The sequence below is a fragment of the Populus trichocarpa genome, chromosome 6 (assembly GCF_000002775.5).
Source record: "Populus trichocarpa isolate Nisqually-1 chromosome 6, P.trichocarpa_v4.1, whole genome shotgun sequence".
Classification (NCBI taxonomy): domain Eukaryota; kingdom Viridiplantae; phylum Streptophyta; class Magnoliopsida; order Malpighiales; family Salicaceae; genus Populus; species Populus trichocarpa.
Window position 1 is genome coordinate 13,675,898 of NC_037290.2, and position 17,397 is coordinate 13,693,294.

At 30.6% G+C, this 17,397-nt stretch overlaps 2 protein-coding genes across 3 annotated transcripts; one reads left to right on the forward strand and one right to left on the reverse strand.

The window, feature by feature from the left end:
• Positions 1-966: 966 nt before the first annotated feature.
• Positions 967-4,377, reverse strand: LOC7497630 (mitochondrial carrier protein CoAc2). 2 transcript variants are annotated; one of them, XM_002309198.4, is made up of 7 exons: positions 4,047-4,377; positions 2,706-2,791; positions 2,411-2,618; positions 1,980-2,106; positions 1,701-1,885; positions 1,504-1,626; positions 967-1,414 (listed from the first exon to the last, which is right to left on the reverse strand). In XM_002309198.4, exons 1-7 carry the CDS (start codon positions 4,176-4,178, stop codon positions 1,286-1,288), a joined length of 990 nt encoding a protein of 329 aa, XP_002309234.1. In that variant the 5' UTR covers positions 4,179-4,377; the 3' UTR covers positions 967-1,285. The 2 variants fall into 2 exon arrangements, with proteins under 2 accessions (XP_002309234.1, XP_024458438.1); XM_024602670.2 differs by having other exon boundaries at positions 2,706-2,817; positions 4,047-4,188.
• Positions 4,378-10,611: 6,234 nt separating this feature from the next.
• Positions 10,612-12,772, forward strand: LOC7484682 (chaperone protein dnaJ 49). Its single transcript, XM_002308271.4, has 2 exons — positions 10,612-11,859; positions 12,469-12,772. Exon 1 carries the CDS (start codon positions 10,784-10,786, stop codon positions 11,843-11,845), a length of 1,062 nt encoding a protein of 353 aa, XP_002308307.1. The 5' UTR covers positions 10,612-10,783; the 3' UTR covers positions 11,846-11,859; positions 12,469-12,772.
• Positions 12,773-17,397: the final 4,625 nt, after the last annotated feature.

The window sequence follows — 17,397 nt, forward strand, 5'->3', positions numbered from 1 at the left end:
TGGGTGGTGATCAAAATATATCTGCTGATTATAGGCGTTTTGTTGCTCTTTTGGATTCCTCGGCGAATTTGAAGTCGCTCGAACTGGGTATAGAGGCACTTGAATTGTTGAAACGGTCGCCTTTCGCTTTTGATGTTCAATTAAATAATCAACTGGTTGAAATGCATGCGAATGCGGAGATGGACGCCGTATGTTTGATAGAATGCGTGAAAGAAACATGAGGTCTTGGTACTCCTTGATAAATGCATATGCCGCAAATGGGCAGGGAGTTGATGGTCTATTGTTTGTTGAGGAAATGAAAAAAGGTTACGGTTGCAGCCCAAGTCGAAGACTTTCGTTGGCTGTCTTCATGACGTGTGCTTGCGCTGGAGCTGTGTAAGAAGGTTTGCTACACTTTCGGTCAATGAGGATTGAATACGGTGTTGCTCCTGGGATCAAACACCATCTTGGGGTTGTTGATGTTCTTGGGAAAGCTGGTTTTTCATATGAATCTGAGGAGTTTGTTGAGAGGATGCCATTTGAGCCCACGGTTGAGGGTAAATAGGCATTTTGCACGAATTCACGGGGATCATGAACTTGAGAATCGAGTAGAGGAGTTGTTAGTTGCTCCTGATCCTTCTGAAGGCAACGATAATAAAGTCCCATTGTCCCCAAGAAAGAAGTACAATGCTAGTGATATGCTGGCGGAGAAGAGTAGGGTCGCTGAATATCAGTGCCCAAAACCTTACGAGAGAGAGCGTTATGAGAAGTTGAAAGGTTTGAATGGGCAGATGAGGAAGCTAGTTATGTTCCAAATACTAGATATGTGATTCATGACATTGATGAAGAGGAGACCTTGTTGTACAACAGCGAACGTTTGGTAATTGCTTATGGTTTGATTAGCACCCCGTCAAGGCCAACTGTTAGGATGGAGCTTATTGTTAGGGATAGTAAGATTATTGGTTACAACTGTGTTTAAGATTTCGATGATGAAGCCACCAATCTATTGGCATAATTTCATTTGCAGCCCTTGAAATGCCGTAAGCAGTTCCTTGTAGACATATCATATTACAAATATAATTTAGCTGATGACAAATTCTGTATCAAATCAATGTTACACATTCTTTTACATACAATGATGAATGCGGATCCTGTCTTCAGTTCTGTGGATACACATGCTCAAATCTTTGAATGTCTTTTGCAACCTTTGCTTAAGAGGGGATGAAACCTACGGGTGGCATTTTATAGCATGGAATAATTGAATGTAAAATATTTGATTATTTGTGCAAGGAGTTAAGAATTTATATCAAGAATGAAGGGACGGTTGACTATTTCTTTTGTCAGTCACTGCTTCTATCACATCTCGTGATGGGACTCTAAGGCTCGCTTTCATCATATCATAAACTGTAAAACCAATCGCCACGGAAGGGACAACCTGAAAGGCTTACAGAAAAAAGCAGTTAGAAAAAAGCAATCGCACAGGAATTATAGCAACAAGAATAACAAGGGGCAGGGTTTATCCACCTTCAAGTAGTTGATGCTAAGCCCTGAAAATAATTGCTTCCACCCCTGCTTCTGCATTATCATAATAAGGGTTTCCATGGTTCCTTTTAACTCTGCGCTATTCGACACCGATAGCCTTTGAACCTATTAAGATGATTTTCACTAATCACTATCTATTCTCGCAACCAAGCCTCATCTGACGCTAGAAGCAAAATTACCTGCATTTGCCTTCTAACAACATCAAGAGGGTATGTGAAGGTCTGGCCCAATAAACCAGCAACAGAGCCGCATACCATTTTCACCACAATATCTTTCTTGTGCTCCTCAGGGACATGTCGTTTCATCTCCTCATAGAAGTAAAACTTCAAACCAGCGTAAGGGAAGATTCCATAAAGAGATGGAGCTGACAATGATGTTCACTTATTAATTGGAAAAGCCTCCCAAGAATGGGAACACAAAATTTGAAGAGAAGCTTACACAAGCTAAGTGCTACATACCCACACCACGATAGAGACCTCTTAGCCCAGATTCCTTAAGAGTCTTTGAGAAACAATCACGGATTCCTTTATAAACTAGTTCCATACCAATTACCCCATTAATATTCGCTTTTGATGAACTGACAATCTGCACTATCAAAATCAAATTGGGAATGTGAAAATCAACTAAATCCTCAACTTTATATAAATCTTGAGCTTCAGAGGAAGGGAGGATGAACACATTCTAACTAGATGCTCAAGATCACCAGGAGCCGCCAAACCCAGTGGACAGTAATACAGTGATGCTGTCCTGCCTCAGCATTGCTGCATAAAGAGTTTGGCACATCTCCTGGCCCCCCTATTCAGTTAGGTGAGCTAAATAAATGTGTGTGTGTGTGTAAGAAAGAGTTACTTTTTGTAAAAAAAAAAAAAAAAAAAGGTTAAATATTTACCTGGTAAGCCAATTTTGTTCTAACCAAATCAAGAGGATATGTAAGAAGCACAGCTGTTCCTCCAGCGAATGATCCTGCCACGAGATCAAGTACAGGACCCCTCCCAATATCAGGAAAACTGAGGATTATCCATCTACGATATTGCTCATAAGTCATGTAATGCAGGGCAGCATAAGGTACAATTCGTGCAACACTAGCACCGTTTCCTCTGCCAATAACCCAAAATATATGGTTAAAAAAACAAGAGAAAATGGGAACCTTCACATGACAGAAAATGAATAACTGGGGGATCTACCTGTACAAACCCATAATCCCCTCTGTATGTGAAATCTTTTTAAAGGATCCAAACAGCCCAACAGACTTGAATTCATCTCTTCTGGTCTGGAAAGTACAACACAAATCGACTCCTTTTCATCCAAGCAGGGTTAAAATTTACAGATTATATTACACAACATAATTAATTACTTGTATTTAGAGCCAACATGAAGTCTAGAAGTATATAGAACTATAATCACAAAAAGGGTATGAACTATAAGAACATGACCTAATAAGATGGAAGAAAAGGTTTAGATTTGCAGCCCTAGCCCCTATGTTACCCCAGACAGGCATAAGCTTCACGAACGCTCAGAAAACAGTCGGACTTTCTGATAAACCATTATAAGATTGGTGGCGTCTGGAGAAATTTCATGAACAAATATACTAACCTGACTAGTCTTCTAAAAGCACATTCTTATTTATGCAAAAGTGCTACAAGAAAGAATTATTATGAAATTCTGCTCAGGACAAGTTATACCAACAAAGAAGTGAAAAAACAAGAAAGAAATAAGAACATCTGAAACAGAGTTTTACATTTTAAATCCATTACCATTACCATTACATGAATACAAGTACATGTATCGCATCACACCACTGTGTATTACAGAGAAGAAAATATCGACTGATATTGCTGATGACTCTGCATTGGGACACCACCAATCCAACTTAAGGAATGCCTCGGGCCAGGGATACAATCAGATATAATGCTTTTTTTTTCTTTTTTTTTTTCAAAATATAAAAATAATTTAAGGTTGAGGATTAATGATGTCGAACTTTAGCACGGTATTTTTTAAAAAACCATCAGAATAGTCCTTCTGGATAAATAGGAGGAGAACAGGGAGTATTGGAACTGAAAACACCTGCCCACTTGATTTCATTAACTTTTCCCCAACGTAGTTGGCTAATAAATGCTTCTACATGTAGTATATGTAAAATGAAGCAAACTACTGACGAAAGGAAGACTGGTGGAAGAAGATGAATCGCTCTCAGGAACCACCAGCAGGAGTGTTTTTTTTTTAATTAAAAAAAAAGGAAGAAGCTTGAATCAAGAAAGGCCCATACTCACTAAGTTACTACAAATTCCAAGAGCCATCTACTGTATATATTAATTTATGAGCTCATAAATCATAATCCAAGTTCAACAGTAGTCAAAACAAGTCCAAGAATTCCAATATCTCAATGAAAAAAAAGCGAAAAACCCATCAAGAAAGAAGGAAATAGAGTCTCGGTCAATCATGTATAACCAAGAAAACAGAAAAATCATCTTTTAGCCAAACAAAATCTTGAGAACTACACCATAGAAGAAAGAAACCAATAATACCTGAAACAAAATCTTGACACGTTCAAGGGGAGCTACAACAGTCTTTGCAAAGCCACCAGCAACACCCCCAGCAACTAACTCTTTAGCAAACACAGGCATGGCCTCTATTATCTCATCTAACAGCATACCCATCTCTCTTTCCTCTCTCTTCTTTGCCGTTTTCTTATATATATTCAGAGACTATAGAGAGATAGAGAGAGAGAGAGAGAGAGAGAGAGAGAGCTTTCAAGTTTACATCTAACAGCAAACAAGCATCTTTCTTTCTGTTAAAGGAAGAGAGAAAGAAGGTTAGAAAGAAGAATCGAAACGTTTCTGTTACCTAGAGGGCGTGTCGCCTACTTGTGGTTTTTATATGTTCTGGACAAGCTGACTAGTCAGAAAAGACCAACGCTTTGTCAGAAACGTTTCTTTTCCTTTTCTTTTGTAAGAGAGACAAGGCAAAATTATTGACGACGGCTTCACATGGTTACTACATGTGTTTAGTAATACAAAATTATTATTTTTTTAGTTTTTTCAATAAACAATTAAAAAATGTATTATTTAAAAAAAAAAAAAAACGAATTAAAAAAAAAGATAAGAAATACATATAAATTTAAAATATTTTTTTGTAAAAAAATCAAAACTTTAATTTATAATAGTCATTTTAACATTTAATATTCTTGATAATCTAATTGTACAATATTAATTTTATTTTTTTCAAATTAAAAATTATTATGAAAACTTTATATTGTTAACAAAACAAATCTTCATAATAATAAAATTTAAATTTATGAAACTAAATAAATATAATAAATAATAAATAATAATAATTTTTATCTTTTATTTTATATTCATGCTAAAAACTGCTTTTATATAAAAGAAAAAAAATTGTATTATTCAAGTTTTTTTATTATAAAAATAGTGAAAAATATATAGAAAAATTGTGATAAATCTCTAAAATATTCTTAGAAAACTCAGTGGAGAAATATTGTATTTGAAGATGAAGTTTTAATTTTCGATTTTATAACTCTAGTTTTTCAGAAAATTAGATTATTACTTTATTTTTAAAAAATTGTTTAGTGATAAAAAATATAGTTATTCATTTTTTTTCAATTTTATTTTACTTTATTATTTTTTTCTTATTCAAATTCAAGGGAAAATTAGAAAATGTGTTTATTTTTAAAAATAAAAATATTTTTTTCATAAAATAAGAACTACATCACGACTCATAAAAAATCAAAACATAATTTATAATATTTATTTTAATATTTTTTATTTTTTATAATTTAATTATAGAAAATTAATTTTATTTCATTCAACTTAAAAATTATCATGAAAAATATATATTGTTAAATAAAAAAATATTTATATTAGATTTATAATAAAAAATAAATTTATGATACTAACTAAATATGAAAATATAAAAAAAATACTTTTTATCTTTTATATTACTGAGAAATGCTTGTATATATAAAAATATTATATTGTTTATGTTTTTCCTTTATTAGAAAAATAATAGAAATTTTATATTGGAAAATTGTTGAGAATCTCTAAAATGGATTTTCCAAACTCAATACAAATCTAAAAAACTGGAAAACTAGTTTACTAGTTTAAATGGAAAAATATTGTATTTGAATAGAAAGTTTTTAATTTTTCTTTTTTTAACTCTATTTTTCTTAAAACTTAGAGTATCATTCTATGGATATGTGTTCTTTTCCATGTTTTGTTTTTAAAATCTTATACACTTTCATGTATATTCATATTTAGCTTATATGTCTTTTTTCTAATTTTTAAATGAAAATTCCTTTAAACAGCATAAAAAAATAAATTTTAAACGGAAAAAACTCTTATATTTACCATTGTGTTTGTGTCAATTTTTTATTTTTTTTCCTTGTATTTTTAAAGAGAAAAGAAAATTGAAAATATGTAAAATCTAAAAAAAAAAACCTGAAAAGTCATGGCCATTAAACCTCATAATAGAAATATTATATATGTAAAATCTATCTTTTTTAAGACATGAAGTTTTTTAGTTTTTCATTGGTTTCTTATATATATATATATTTCAATATTTTTGGGATGTATCAAGTTTTTATATTTCTATAATTTTTTTATACTTTATTGGTTTTAGGAATTTTTTTGTTTTTTAATTTCTTTTGTTTTTATTCCTTAAAAATTATTTTTTTATTGATAGTCTAAGGAGGATTTTTCTCCAAATATGATAAAAGAGCATATAAAATTGAAAATTTCTTAAAGGAACATATGAGAGAATATGCATAATATAGTAAATGGACCAATCATCCTTAATCTATTCATTTATATATTATATATGTAAACATATAAATTTCATGATTTTGGCTAAGCTTTAACTCCTTTTCTTCTTCCAATCACATTTTTTTTTTTAATAATTCATTCTAGATAGTTATGTTTTATTTCAATTTCAACAATATTTATTTTTTTTATTTTATAACAATTATTAATTAATTTATTTATTTATTATTATTATTATATCTCAATACATATATTAATTTCTAGCATAAACTCTTTTATATCAAATAGAATCACTCGTAAAATACTTAAAAAAATGCTTAGATGCTAGTTTTTAGATCTTATTAGATAATTAGTATGCACTATGATACAAGTTAGATCAATTTTTTAATGTAAAAAAAATATAATTATTGCTAATGCTATCAAACACTCTCATGGAGAGTCTTCATCATTTTTCTGCTGTCATTTAGACTAACCCTTTTATTAATAGGTAAAAAAATCAAATATAATGGAGTTAACATATTAAAATCATAAACAATCTCAAATTATAAATAATTAAAAGTTGAATGTACACTTTAATTATAAGCAAACTTAATAAATGACAATTAATCTTCATAATTATTAAGATTTTTTTTTTTAATAATAATACACAAAAGTGTAGTTAAAGTTCTATTTACTACCTTTTATTTGCCCATTTGTTTATGGATGACAAGTACGATTGGGGGCCTTTAAACCCATTTTAGAGCATAACTTAAAGAGATGGGCCAAAGCTCGATTTATCATCTACCATCCTTTTAGGTCCAACATCTGTACTTTACAAATGATGATTAGGCCATATTACTAGGTTTAAATCCCAAATCATTGTCTTAAATCTTAATAGTCCTTTACCTTCGATAAAAAAAATCATATATATCAGTTTAGGAAAACTCTTAGAATGTAAGCACAATAGGTATATTTTTATCATTTAAAACAAACATAAAGTAGCTTACCTTAAGTTGGATATTTTAAGATAATTTTAATATTTTTTATAGCATAATCAGCCTCTTATTTAGAACATTTGAAGACTAATTAGGGTTTCTAGTCACCATAAAACTATTTTTTTCCTTTTTACTTTTAGTTTACTAAAATGTCCCCTGCGATAAAATGATGACTCCACTAGGATTTATTTTAGGTCTAAACTTTGTTTTCTTGATTTTTATAATAATATGTATTTTTGTGCTTGGATGCACGCGTTAAATGTCTTTATCCTATTTAATTACCTAAAGTTATCAATATCTGCTATTGTTTGATTTTACACTTTTTATATGATTGTTTTAATGTGTTTGGTTTTATGCATCGTAATTTTTTCACTATTTTTAGTATTTTATGTGTTTGGATTGGATATGATTATGTCCATGTACTCATAACACATACCTTATTTTGCATACACATGATTCATATGTTAGAAGAGGTTGTTAATCAAGTAATGAGGGACCCTTTTGAGACCAATTTAGTTAATTAACCTACCTTTACATATAATGACTAAAACCTTCCCTTAGAAAGTTTTCATGTATTATCACAATGGCTACTTCATGTTCAACTGGTCATTTTTATCTTATTTTGATGAATATTTATGTTCATACAAGGTTTTGTTTTTAGTTTTTATAAGTAAAAAAGAAAGAATAAACATAAATAACATTTCAAAGGCTTGATCTTCTTAAAGTCATGCAAGATGAAGAAAAGACCTTTTTTTTTTAGCAAAGTACTAAGAAAAAGATGGAATTGATGAGAAATTAGATAGCTAGACTCACTAGTTTTCTTCAATAGAGTTACCAGACTAGATCATCTAGCGAAAGGCCTTTTAACAGTGATAACATTTTAGTAGTGCGCCTCTCACAGCACGTCTCCATAGTTCCTGGAACTCTAGATATACCACTTGGTTTTCATTCACATCCAATATGAGCTACTCAGTAAAAATTTATATTCCACCCTGGACCACTTAACCAAAGGTTCTCGAGAGTGACAATTGATGTGTAATTCCTAAGAGCTTCCTATCCTCTTTTAATGCCACCGTCTTCTTAACAAATGAGACTAACCCCTTACCAGAACCTTCTTTAAAAGAAATTATAAATGAAAAATCTAAAAAAAGATGGAGGCTAAAAAATTCTTGATAATTGAAGAATGTCTAAGAGTAATTAAAGAACGTCTATGAGAAATAAAAGCCGTGGATGTATATGAATTTGTAAAGGCATATGAAATATGCTTGACACCAGATATAGTCTTTCTATGAAAGTTTAAGGTGTCTCAATTCGCCAAGTATATAAGTATTGAGTGTCCTAAGACCCATTTAAGTATTTATTGTAGCAAGATGGTAGAAATGATTAAAGATGATAAACTTTTCATTTATTTTTTCTATGAAAGTTTAAGTGGTTATGTCCTCTTTTGGTATATTAGCTTAGATGGAAATAAAATCAGACAATGGACAAATCTGATTGAATCATTCATGCTCTAGTATAAGTTTAACATGGAAGTGGCTTTAAATAGATTTAACCTTTAAAGCACAAGGAAAGAAAACAGTGAGTTAATCAAAGAACATGCTTCAAGGTGGCGTGGAATGACTTTGTGAATTAACCCTTATCAATTAGAGAAAAAAATTATATCTATTTTCATTAACACCTTCAAATATCCATACTTTGAATACTTAATTGGTAACTCCTTATTTTAGTTTATTAATGTGGTGATTGTAACAAAAAGGATTGAGCAAAGTTTGAAATTTAGAATGGTAAAAAACTCATCAGTAAAGCTTGGTTTCATGCTGAAAATGTATCATAAAATAACCCTCAAATTGTCAATCTTAACCATAAAAACCCCAATGGTTTCCTTCAGCATCATGTTTGGTCATCGAGTGGTGTGACATCGATAATTCTCAAATATCATTACCTAAGATCAATATACATTTCCCTCTTAATATTATTTACCAACATCTTCTAAATACATAACACATTACCAGTCTTGACAAATCTTATTAATCCAACATACCTAAGGTGGTACGATCCAAGTACTAAATATAAACATCAAAATGGGGTTCTGGGTCATTTAATTAAAAATTATAAGAATTTTAGGTATTAAATCTAAAAATTGGTAAGCATGGGCTATGTTGCATTTATGAAAAATAATGGTACATACCATATCATCACCAATCCATCATCGACATAGAAAATGATTGGCAAAGATGATGGAAGAGACACCAATAGTGATACCAAATCGCAAATATTTGACCGAAGGAGTTAATATAAAGATAGAATAAGTATTGCATTGTCAATCTAATTTTGTTATTAAACTTTATGAATAAGGTAATTAAAACCTTGATTTTGTTCTTCATATGTTTTAGGATTAAGTTGTATTTTTTAATAAAATGCACTTTTTTGTCTTATTATTAATTTGAAACGATGTGAAGTTTATTTGAATGCAACATGGAAAAGTCATTGAAAATTGGTTTCAAGACATGTGGAGCGAGTATTAGAAGGCAATGCCTCTTATTAAAACTTAAAATATCGTCTTTTTTTTTTTACTCTTAATAAACTTTAATAAACTGTAAAAAGGTGAGATCTTACTTCCAACCTTTTTGACCTCTAAAATTAACTTCACCATGTCCAACAAACCTTAAAAAGAAAAATCTTGCTTAAAATAAGTCCAAAACAAAACCAAATAATTTAGTGAGATAAATGATAATAAATATTTTGCATTTAGATCATGATCTCACCGATTTTTTTTAAGATTAACTTTATAATTTTTCCTGATTAATGATGCTTTTTGAATAAAACTAAAATTTATCAATATAAACATATATGGTTTTGAGATGAAAAAATAACATTTTTAATACATTAATCACAAATAACAATATATTTTTTATTGTTATGATTTGAACCTAAAATATGTTTTTTGAAATAATTATCCATTCTAATATCACCCCTCATTTTAAATAAACTCATTTAAATTGTTAAGGTTATATTATATAAAAATATTTTTTTTTTATTAATACTTAAGTTTTATATTAACCAGTGTATTTTTTTTTATAAATAAAATAGCATGAGAGGATTTGTGTAATTTCCCCTTAATGTAAATATCAATTCAAGTTTTTTAGATTGTAATTTTTTTAAGGAGCAATTATAATTGAAACTTAATATTTTTTTATTAAATAAAAATCCTTAATTAAAAAGTTAAAATAATATATAATAAATACTTTGATATCTATCATAATATTGATTTAATTTATTTTGGGGGGGGGGGGGTACTTTTATTTTTCTCTAATTAAGTAATTAACATATATGATGTTTATATAAATAAAGGAAGAGAATTCGACAGTTTTTGGTTTCTCTCACCGTGTTTTGTTCTCTCACAAATTCCCAAATTTGAAACCCTAATTTATCGACTTCAGATCCGCTTGCAAGTTGAATTTTCGTCTTTTGATTTGTATTAGGGGATTAGTTATTCTTGCTAAGAACCATCAGAAAATGGATAGCAACAAAGACGATGCGTTGAAATGCTTGGAAATCGGCAAAGAAGCCCTCGAATCCGGTGATCGAAGCCGTGCTTTAAAATTCATCACCAAAGCTCGCCGCCTGGATCCTACTCTCGCCGTCGACGATCTCTTATCTGCGGCGGAAAAGGATGAGCCAAATAAAACGGCGGCTGCAAACATTAATAATGGGTCCACAACAGCCACGGCCTCAAACGAATCCAAAGTTCGCCAAAGGGGGTCATCATCATCATCATCATCATATACAGAGGAGCAAATTTCGATTGTGAGAGAAATCAGGAAGAAGAAGAATTACTATGAGATTTTGGGATTGGAAAAGTCTTGCTCTGTAGAAGATGTTCGAAAAGCATATCGAAAACTATCACTGAAAGTCCATCCTGATAAGAACAAGTCTCCTGGAGCTGAGGATGCATTTAAAGCTGTTTCGAAAGCGTTCCAGTGCCTTAGCAATGAAGAGAGCAGGAGCAAGTATGATGTTACCGGAACTGAAGAGCCTCTCTACGAGAGACGCTCTTCCAGTCATCATCGTCATGGATATTATAATTATAACGATGATTTGGATCCTGACGAGATATTCAGGCAATTCTTCTTTGGAGGTGGAATGAGGCCTGCCACCACCCAGTTTCGGAGTTTTAATTTTGGAGCAGGAATGGGTGGCCCTAGAACGGATCATAATGGATCTGGCTTTAACTTCCGTGCATTGATTCAATTGCTCCCGGTTCTTCTTATTTTCCTTTTCAACTTTCTACCGTCATCTGAGCCTATTTATGCACTTTCCAGGTCCTATCCTTATGAGTACAGGTTTACTACGCAGAGAGGGGTTAATTTTTATGTGAAAAGCACCAAGTTTGAGAAGGATTATCTACCGGGTACCCATGAGAGGGAGGCGCTGGAAGCCAAGGTGGAGAAGGACTACGTCTCTGTCCTTGTGCAGAATTGTAGGTTTGAGTTGCAGAGGAAGCAGTGGGGTTTTGTAAGGGAGACTCCTCATTGTGAAATGTTGCAGCAGTTTCAAGATGGGGAATTGGCGGCTTGATGGAAACTTTTAAGGTTTAATTTCATCTACTTGTAGTTTTGGTCTTAAATACTTAGTACTTTTGCTACTCAAGGATTGCTTCTGACGATGTAATATTTGGTAGATTATGGCCTCATAAGCATGCAAATTCGCAAGCAACACTTCTTTTATATTTATTTTCGACATGTTTCATCTTTGGGACATAGCAGTTTATAATGGGGAATGTAATCCTAATTGAATAGGTGTTGTTTGTGTATTGATGCTGGACTTCATTACTTAAAGCAGCCTTATCGGGCCTGGCTGAATTGACTTATTCCATTGAGGCAACAAACTTTTTTTACCATTACATGTGCTTTTTTCCTTGTTTTCTTGAGTACAGTCCGCCTTATTACTTTAGGATTGATTTGTTGTGATTGTTCATTTTCTCTCCTCGCTGCCAATAAAGACACTTTAAAAACCTCTACTACAGAATTCATTGATTTGTTGCTGCTACCTGGCCTTGCATGTGCAAAAAACAAGAAATTTTTTATTCATTGGTTGTCTTTTTTCATAAAATATTGTTTCCTTTGGCCATTTACAATTGATTAAAATGTAGTAATGTGTGGGAACTCTTGGTTTAGGGTTTTATTCCTTTTCTTTTGCAGAATTCTTTGTTTTCAGTACCTGGTCAACCTAAATTTGAAGATATTTGCGGAGAGTTTGGAATTTGCAGAAGAAATGAAGAATAATACTTGTGTGTTGTCAGATTAAATTTTCTCAATCTGGATCTTGTCTATAACCTTTCAAGCCTTTAGGTCACGTATTTGATTTTCATTTTTTCTGCCTTGTGTATGTGCTATTGATTTTCCTTAGAAAAAGTGTTTAACTCATCTTTGAATGCTTTCTGCAATATACATGCATCGAGCCATATTTATTCCATCTATACCTAGACTACATGTTTATGATTTATCTTATATGATCTATGATATCCTTTGATGTTTCCCATGATTTGAGATATTTTCTCATGCACTTGATGAAGATGAATTTATTAATGTTTTTACATTGATATGGATGTGTGCTTCTCCAGTTGCGAGTTGTCAGTAGTGAGAGACTTTGCTGCATATTATTGCTTTGAGCGAAGGCGTTTTCTTTGACTAGAGATGCATGGTTTATTTACAATGGCACCTTTTTTGTTAGGTTCATCGTTTAGGTTTGATAGAAACTTCACATAATTATATCACATGCATGTTTTTTTGGCAAGAAGTTCAGTAAAGTATCTTATATTGGGAGAAATTTTTGCTCAATTGTGGTATTTGTTTCATAATGTTTTTTACATGAATCGTTGGACTTTATTTTGTACATTTATCCTTCACATGTTTTAAGAACTAGGAAATTTGTATGTTGCTACTGATTTTTATTGTAATTGAATTTCAATTGATGTCCAAAGGCGGTTTGAGTTAATCTGCTAGTTTTTGTTAGCTTTGGGAACTCCTGCATGTTGGATGGAAGGTTAATTTGTGGTACAAAGCGGCCTTTTCTATTTTATTTTTGGTTCAATCAATAGCATTCTACCAATTGAGTTTCTGAATCGCTCTCTGCACTTTGAATAGAGTTCTTGGATATTTTTCATGATACAAACATAGTTAGCATGATTATAAACCAGGTGTCTTATCATTGATCAAAGGTAGTCATTTTACATCTTGACCTATTGAGGTATTTGAATTGTGTTCTTTCTTCTTGTTGAACGATAAAATGCTGAAGCAAAATCTGAACTATGTCAACGGTGATCTGTCGAACTTCCAAATATTTTGAGACCACCACTTGAAATGGCTAGCAGAATCTTTTGCCTATGCGACTTTTGAATTAAACCTTCTTGCTTTGAGATCTTCGTCACTGGTATTTGTATACGCATTGCCTGAGGACAAGATATGCCGCGTGGAATTTCCATTTATAACTAATTGGGTTTGAAACAGGGGAGCATGACGTTATCCAGAAGTATTTGCTCTACTGTTAAAGCTGCTCGTATTTGGTTAGTTTCAAGTTTTGTGTAGGAGAGGTTTGCCTTTTCCTAGATAGCATTCTTATAGTGCTAATTTTGGATGAGTGCATATATTGTTGTTCCACGCTAAGAACATTACAAAATATACTAAAAAAGAGCTAGTTAAATTATTTGTTTTAATTGCAGCCTTTAATGCTAAAATTAGTTAGTTTTAAAAAACTTGTTAAGAAAATAAACAATTCAACAAAGGAGTAAACTACGAGGTAAAACTTTAATTAAATTTAATTTGTTTGCATGTTATGCATTTATCATAAATTTGTTGCAATTTTTTTTTCATCTTAGACCAATGAAAATGATCATGCAAAATATTTAAAGTTTTAGTAACCCCAAAGTGTCCTATTAAATCACATGGATTTTACGAACAAGCAATTCATGCATAGAACAATTAGACATGTATAATTTTTTTTAAAACCAAATAACTATCAAACCTATAAAATTTATTAAATGTCAAATTCTCATATGTTTTATAAACTTGGGCGAAATCATTATCATTATTATATAAATCTTTCATATATTCAAGTCCCAATAATTTAGCATTTAAAATTGTAAGAGGTACATACATTTGCATAGTACATCAACCACTATAATTTCCATACTTTACTTATATTTTATAACATATGGTAATGTTTTTATGAACTCAACTAGCTTGACATATTGACAGTTTAGCTCCCTTTAGCCCTTTAGATGATTCAATGATTTATGATATGAATGGATCATGAATTCCTTAAGCCACAAGTAATATTTCAAAGTCTTCAACTCATCAAAGTGTAAAACTCCTTATCATAAGTATGATAATTTAGTGCTACATCATTGAGCTTTTTGCTAAAATAAATCATGAGCTACCTTTTCTATATTAAAACAGCTTTAATACTTATTCATGAGGCATCACATTCAATATCAAAATTTTTTGTAAAATTAGGTAATTATATCAATAGAGCCAAAATCAAATTTTTCTTTAACAAGTTAAATGCATGCTCTTGTTCTTTGTCCCATTTAAATTCTACTGAATTTTTAACAATTTCAATTAAAAATGTGGTTAGAGTGCTGAAATATTTAACAAATCTCCTATAAAAACTAGTTAAACCATGAAAACTTCTTACCTCTGTAATTGACTTAGGTGTAAGCTATTCTTGGATAGCCCTTACATTTTCCTCATCCATTTCAATACCTTTGCACTTACAACACGACCAACAAAGATAATTTTCTCCATACAGAAGTTACACAATTTCATATTAGGATATGAACATTCTTCTCTTAAAACATTTATCACATTCTTTAAATATTCAACATGCTCATCTAAACTTTTGTTATAAATCAGAATATCATTAAAATAAACCACAACAAATCTACCAATAAAATTGCATAAAATATGATTCATTAATATCATGAAAGTACTAGGTATATTAATAAGTCTAAAAGACATAACTAATCACTTATATAAATTATATCTAGTTTTAAAGACAATTTTCCATTCATCTCCATCTTTCATTCTAATTTGATGATATCTATTTTTTAAATTAATTTTAGAAAACACATAGGATCCATATAATTTATCTAACATATCATCAAGTCTAGAAAACACATATTAATTATATGACAATCAACACACATTCTCTAAGTCTCATCATTTTTTGGTACCAACAACATTCGAAATACACATTTTCTCAAACTCTTATGTACCCTTTTAACATTAGCTCCTCCACTTTCTTTTGAAGTTCCTTTGTCTCATCGAGATTACTTTTGTAGATTGGCCGGTTAGGTATTATTGCTTCGGGTACAAGATCAATTTGATTTTCAGTTCCTCTAATAGGTGACAATCCACTAGAAATCTCATCAAGAAAAATATATTTATAATTTTGCAATAAAAAAAATACAAACACTAGAAATACAAGGATCAAATTCATTAGTGTTAAAATATGTCTCATTATACATAAGTAAAATCATATGCATGACAAAAAAATAAGTATTTTTAATCTAATTTCTTTTTGCATAAAAAACTAATATGTTTCTTTATTTTTTCCACTCTTTTATTTTCTCACCCTTTATTTCTTCTCTCATCTTTTCGTTTTTCCTCTCTTAGCTGAAACCCAATTTTTCTCCACAGTGCCTGAATCTTTTCTCTCAATGCTCCTTTTATTTTCCCTTTTCTTTACATCTTCACATGGTTGTTCTAAGCTTTTAGCTTCACCTTTCTTTTTCAGCTTTAATTGATCTTTATAAACCTATCTAGGTGATAATGATACATGTGTGAAAGTCTTTCCATTCTTTTCAAGAGAATATTTGTTCTTATACTCATTATGCTTGACGTTTCTATCAAATTACCAAGGACCCCCTCTACAATAAATGAGTAGCATGCATAGGAACCACATCATACAAAACCTCATTCTTATACTGACTTCCCTACCAAAACTTTTTTAGTAACTCTTACTTCAACACATTCATTCAACCATTGAAGTCTATAATATCTTACATGCTTAATAGTATTTGGACTTAATTTTTTAATAAGTGTAATACTAACAACATTAGCACAACTTCTATTATCAATAATCATACTACATATTTCGTTACTTATATGACATCTAGTATATAAGATGTTCTTCTTTTGATGCTCCACATCATCCTCCTTATCTAAACTTTAAGTGATCTCCTAGTCACCAAAGCCTCTAGTATGTTTGGTATTGCGGTAGCTGTTGTGGTTGTGGTTTGAAAAAAGTTGTTTTATTAAAAGTACTTTTAGTTGATGTTGGTTTGGAAAAATATATATGTTTGGTTAAAACTGTGGTTGAAATTGAGGTTGAACAAAAAGTAGTTTAATGTGTTGGGTTAAAAGAATGCTTTTCAAATTGAGGTTATAAAAAAATTAAAAATATATATTAATATTAATGGTTTTTAATTTAAATATTGTAGATTTAACTAATAGTAGTACGTAATGAAATAAATAATACTTATATCAAATATTTTTTAATGTTCTATTGGTTTTTTAAGTGCGCAAAAACATCAGGTAAAATATCATCTGGAACAAAATTGTGATTGTAATTAAATTCTGCAAATGCTACGTCATCAAGTGATCTCCTTCTAATTTTTCAAATAAAACACAATTAAAAATTAAAATTAAAATTAAATTTTTTTTAACTAGGTCGGATCCGTTTCAATGCATTTAGTTAGTTTTGGAATTCAATTATAGTGTTTGATTTAAATTCAATTCATAAATAAGTTGAATTAACATGTTTAAAAAATATAAAATTCAATTCATTTTAATTTTTATATTATCTTTATTTTATTTTTTCAAAGGTATTGAAAAAAAAGGCTAGATAGTTTTTTTAAAAAAATTTAAAATTTTATTTTTATTTTTATGATATTTCTAGAGATTAAATTTTTTTATTTATTAAAATCTTTAAATTAAACTTTATTTCAAAGGGTAGAAAACATGCCGTGTAACTTTTTCTATTGTCAACCACATGATATGATCTCCTACCATTTTACTCTTCTGGCCCCACCCAAGCAGGTTTGACTTTTGGAAAATTAAGTATTTTTG